We start from the raw sequence: 6,000 nt of genomic DNA on the forward strand, positions 1-6,000 counted from the left end.
CGTATGCGGCCCGGTACCAATCGATCCACAGACCGGTACCGGGCCGCGGCCTGGTGGTTGGGGACCACTGCTTTAGGGGACCTGTTTTTTTGTCCCCATACCGTCAGAGGTCCCCTAAAGGTGACTGTGTAAACAGAGCGATGTCCCCATTAAGTAAGCATTGCCAGAACACACACACACACACACACACACACACACGCACACACACACACACAATGTGTTTGTGGAATGGAGGACATCCAGCAGTTACTTAAGTACTTTATTTTTCTCCAAGGTCTGGGCCACAGAGCACCAAGTGTGAGTCAACAAGACCACATTTCAAGCGCCTGGGTGGACTCTGCGGCCCCCTCAGGACAGAGCTCCTTGCTGGGATGCAGCCAAGCAGGCGCAGGCATGTTCAGACACTCCACCTGGGCCCTGAACTCCTCCTTCTCCTCCTCCGTCAAGACTCTCCTCCTGCTGAACAGGTAGGCCTGCATGGCGGCGCCGCCTGTGTCGAAGCGCATCACCAAGCAGTCGGCGCAGGACGTGCGCAGGAAGGTCACCGTGACGTTGGCCATTTCCCGCTCGTCGTAGGTCAGCGTGCTGCCCTCCAGCGTCACGTTGTGCAAGTAGCTGTGACACTTCCCCTCCCTGTGGATTTTGGTGGTGTAGGAAATGTTGCCGCTGGGACTCACCAGCACGTCGATGCTGGCGCTGTCTCTGAGTTTGAAGTTCTCCAGTTGTGCCGGCTCGCGGAAACCGGCGGAAACCCAAGCCCAGCGACCGGAGGAAAGGCGAGGGTCCACCGCATCCGAAGGCCGGACTAGTTGGTCACAGGCGAGGGGTGCTGAGTTAGCTGCGGACCAGCAGCAGCTGCAGACCACCACCATGACGCCCCAAGCCAACACGCCACTCCGCGTACCAGACATTTCACCCAGCTGCTCCGCACTCCAAATCATCTTTTTTGCTTTTATACTTTTTTTTTTCAGTTGTGCAATCCCTGCAGTTGAACCACGCGTCTTTATTTGCACTGTGGAAGAGTCCACAAACAAGACCAACCAGACAAAACAAGTACCAATCTTTTTATCCCCATACTGTTTACTTTTCTCCCTGAGATTGGTAGGTCATGAGTTCAAACCCCGGCCGAGTCATACCAAAGACTATAAAAATGGGAGCCATTACCTTCCTGCTTGGCACTCAGCATCAAGGGTTGGAATTGGGGGTTAAATCACCAACAATGATTCCCGGGCGCGGCCACCGCTGCTGCTCACTGCTCCCCTCACCTCCCAGGGGGTGTAACAAGAGGATGGGTCAAATGCAGAGGGTAATTTCACCACATCTAGTGTGTGTGTGACAATCAGTGGTACTTTAACTTTAACTTTTAACTAGGGATGTCCGATAATGGCTTTTTGCCGATATCCGATATTCCGATATTGTCCAACTCCTTAATTACTGATACTGATATCAACCGATATCGATATCAACCGATATATACAGTCGTGGAATTAACACATTATTATGCCTAATTTGGACAACCAGGTATGGTGAAGATAAGGTACTTTTTAAAAAAATTAATAAAATAAAATAAGATAAATAGATTTAAAAAAAAATTATTGAATAACAAAGACAGTAAAAAAATATAAAAACAGTTACATGGAAACTAGTAATTAATGAAAATTAGTAAAATTAACTGTTAAAGGTTAGTACTATTAGTGGACCAGCAGCACGCACAATCATGTGTGCTTACGGACTGTATCCCTTGCAGACTGTATTGATATATATTGATATATAATGTAGGAACCAGAATATTAATAACAGAAAGAAACAACCCTTTTGTGTGAATGAGTGTAAATGGGGGAGGGAGGTTTTTTGGGTTGGTGCACTAATTGTAAGTGTATCTTGTGTTTTTTATGTTGATTTAATTTAAAAAAAAAAAAAAAAAAAAAAAAAAAATGATACCGATAATAAAAAAAACGATACCGATAATTTCCGATATTACATTTTAACGCATCTCTACTTTTAACTTTAACTTGAACTCCACAGTATTTTGAGTTGTTTGTGGATTCTCCAACATAAAACATGATGGAGCTCCTCAGCACATTTCCTACAGCTCCCCGGTGCCGATGTTTTGGCGAGACATGCTTCCAATCGGCATTGATGCGCACCCTGCATCTGCGCGTGTGTATGAATCCAAAGAATACGAAAACATAGCTGCGCATGAATGGACTCCAATTGTTACACGAAGGGGTTTCCAAAGTGTGGCGTTGGGGGCCATTTGCGGCCCGCAGCTAATTCTACTGTCATGACTTGGTCCTTGGTGTTTGCTTTTCCGGAAGGCAACGGAAAGTTGGCTCGGGCGAGACGGGAATGTGAGTACATATTTTATTTTTACAATAACAAAAAGAACAAACTAAAGGTGCGCACAATGGCGGAGAACAAACTATGAAACCAAAAAGACTATAGCACAAAGGCAATTAACTAAGAACATGAAACAAAACACTTACTGTGGCATGGGACTGTGAACATGGCTTGAAAAGATAAAGAGTGTGCAGAGCATAAATGCGATGTCGCCAGGCTGACCAACAGAAAAAGAAAAGCTTAAATAACACAGACATGATTAACGAAAACAGGTGCGTGACTCAAAACGTGAAACAGGTGCGTGACGTGACAGGTGAAAACTAATGGGTTGCTATGGAAACAAAACAAGGGAGTGAACAACCAGAAACTAAAATGTCCAATAACTAAACAAAACAAAACATGACTAAAACAAAAACATGATTACCCAGACATGACATCTACATTCAAAAGATGCTATTAAAATAACATTAAAAAGTGGAATAAAAGAGCATATAGGTGACATGTAACGAGAACAAGTTGTAATGTTGAATAATAACACAAAGCTGCCATGCAGACGTTTTTTTTTCTTGAAATAATTATAATGAATCAAAATCAATGTTATAAATCAGGAGATGTCCAAATCTTTTGACTTGGGCGCTGCATTGGGCTAAAAATGTATGTATTATATATATATATATATATATATATATATATATATATATATATATATATATATAATAAAATAATTTTCTATAGTTTTTAGTAGTATTCTTTTCCCTAAAAATCAGAAGTTATTTCAGAACAAAACACATCATTCATGCTAAATCGGCATTAATTTAGAAATAAGGGATCATGAAGTGCCTTTTTGTTTTACAACATACTGTACGTTAGAGCAGGGGTCCCCAACCACCGGTCCGAGGACCAGGTACCGGTCCGTGAAGCATTTGCTACTGGGCCGCAGAGAAACATTAAATCATTTATAAAGACTGCATTTTCTCCGACTTAACTTTGGCCTGTCCCACTAGACCAGGGGTGTCAAACTTGTTTTCATTGAGGGCCACACCGCAGTGATGGCTGCCAATAGAGGGCCGCTTGTAACAGTAAATAATTAATGAATTTGCCTGTGAATTTAAATATATATTTCTTAAATTTCTTACATAAAGAGTAAAAAAAATCTGTTTATTTTACAGAAAAAAAGATGCCAGACTTTTACTGTAAAATTTATGGTGTTTTTTTTATTATTATTATTTTTAAAACATATTATTGTAAATAGAAATACAGTACCGCTGTTTAATTTTATTTTGGCAATTCAGCTGCCAGTTTTTTTTTACCATTATAAAATGTGGTACCATAAAATCATCAACCATGGATTTAAAAAAAAAAAACTGACAGCTCAGTCGACAGAATTTTACTGTAAAAAAACAAACATTGTTCGTTATTTTTCAACTTGCAGTAATATGCTGTAAAAAAAACCTCTCTAAATTTGACAATAAAATCTATTGGTCATTTTTATAGTGTACAATTTGATGGATAACTTGCTTCGAAACCATACGTTAAGCAGATATTTAAAGGGGAACATTATCACAATTTCAGAAGGGTTAAAATCATTAAAAATCAGCTACCAGTGGCTTATTTTATTTTTCGAAGATTTTTTCAAAATTTTACCCATCACGCAATATCCCTAAAAAAAGCTTCAAAGTGCCTGATTTTAACCATCGTTATAAACACCCGTTCATTTTCCTGTGACGTCACACAGTGATGCCAATACAAACAAACATGGCGGATAGAACAGCAAGCTATAGCGACATTAGCTCGGATTCAGACTTGGATTTCAGCGGCTTAAGCGATTCAACAGATTACGCATGTATTGAAACGGATGGTTGTAGTGTGGAGGCAGGTAGCGAAAACGAAATTGAAGAAGAAACTGAAGCTATTGAGCCATATCGGTTTGAACCGTATGCAAGCGAAACCGACGAAAACGACACGACAGCCAGCGACACGGGAGAAAGCGAGGACGAATTCGACGATCGCCTTCTAACCAACGATTGGTATGTGTTTGTTTGGCATTAAAGGAAACTAACAACTATGAACTAGGTTTACAGCATATGCAATACATTTGGCAACAACATGCACTTTGAGGGTGCAGACAGCCCAATTTTCATCAATTAATATATTCTGTAGACATACCCTCATCCGCTCTCTTTTCCTGAAAGCTGATCTGTCCAGTTTTGGAGTTGATGTCAGCAGGCCAGGGAAGCTAGGGTCCATCTCTGTCGTAGCATAGCTTTCGTCGGTAAAGTGTGCGGAACAAACGTCCAATCCTTTGGGCCACTGGTGCAACTTGAATCCGTCCCTGTTCGTGTTGTTACACCCTCCGACAACACACCGACGAGGCATGATGTCTCCAAAGTATGGAAAACAGTCGAAAAAACTGAAAATAACAGAGCTGATTTGACTCGGTGTTTGAGAAAATGGCGGATTGCTTCCCGATGTGACGTCACGTTGTGACGTCATCGCTCCGAGAGCAAATGATAGAAAGCCGTTTAATTCGCCAAAATTCACCCATTTAGAGTTTGGAAATCGGTTAAAAAATATATGGTCTTTTTTCTGCAACATCAAGGTATATATTGACGCTTACATAGGTCTGGTGATAATGTTCCCCTTTAAGTATTTATTTGGATTTTGACCAACCAAGTTAGATAATATATTTGTTGCAATATTGGACACAATTTTTTCCCTTTGTCAAACTAGAAAAATTTTTTAGTAAGAAAATAAAGAAAGAAAATATAAGGTATTTTATTGACACATTATTTCCAGGCTTTTGCGGGCCATATAAACTGACGTGGAGGGCCAGATCTGGCCCGCGGGCCTTGAGTTTGACACCTGTGCACTGGACACAGCAATGAGCTTGTTTATAGATGTACAACAAAACTCCTCATAGGAAGTTGCCATTTATTATAACTTTCTGACATGATACAATGCACATTAATGAACATAACAAATATAAAGGTGACAAGATTGTAGCCAAAGGCTGATTTCCATCAGCATTTCATTGCAAAGAAACAAGCCCAGGGTTCCCACTAATTCAGTGTTAGAGTGAGTTGTATTTTTCACAATTGGGAAGCCGGTTCTTGAAAATAATGCCTACATTAAAGCGGTCCGTGGTGCAAAAAAGGTTGGGTACCACTGAGTTAGAGTAATGATGTGATGTCAGTTCAAGATGGCGTAACGTTGATGTGGGTGTCACCATGGCAACCTACACTGAGTCAGTCTTACACTCCGGCCTCAAAACAACGGCTGTGTGTGGAGTCATAGTCACTGCATAGTACTGCTATGCAAGCTTTACAGTGACTACTCTAAAGTACAAGCAAGTTTAATTCCCTGTTTCTATTGTCCCTCGAGAAGATACACTGTCATAAAAATGCTTTATGACATAATAGAACTTTGCAAATTGGGCGTTTTTTCTTTTTTGGGCGTGGAGGGGGGAGGAGGGTCAACTTAATGGGAAGTGTGATGATAGTCATAGAAATGTAAGTAATAAAGTTGCACAATATATAACATGAGGTTGAGAAAAGGGTTGCCTTCAAGGTAGTTTCCCAATGAAGACAAATAGAAAAGTCCTAATTCCACGGGCCTACTGTGGCAAATATCATGAAGCAACGACACACAGTTCACTCTTGT

The 6,000-nt window shown here is 40.9% G+C and overlaps 1 protein-coding gene across 1 annotated transcript; it reads right to left on the reverse strand.

Moving 5' to 3' along the window:
- Window positions 1-245: 245 nt before the first annotated feature.
- LOC140679810 (uncharacterized) lies at window positions 246-949 on the reverse strand. The gene has a single exon (XM_072916031.1). It carries the CDS (start codon window positions 939-941, stop codon window positions 303-305), a length of 639 nt encoding a protein of 212 aa, XP_072772132.1. The 5' UTR covers window positions 942-949; the 3' UTR covers window positions 246-302.
- Window positions 950-6,000: the final 5,051 nt, after the last annotated feature.

Source organism: Nerophis lumbriciformis, linkage group LG25 (genome assembly GCF_033978685.3).
Source record: "Nerophis lumbriciformis linkage group LG25, RoL_Nlum_v2.1, whole genome shotgun sequence".
Taxonomy (NCBI): Eukaryota; Metazoa; Chordata; class Actinopteri; order Syngnathiformes; family Syngnathidae; genus Nerophis; species Nerophis lumbriciformis.

Excerpts from the sequence above, each read along its gene's own strand:
- LOC140679810 (XM_072916031.1), bottom strand. The coding sequence starts at position 941 with ATGATTTGGAGTGCGGAGCAGCTGGGTGAAATGTCTGGTACGCGGAGT.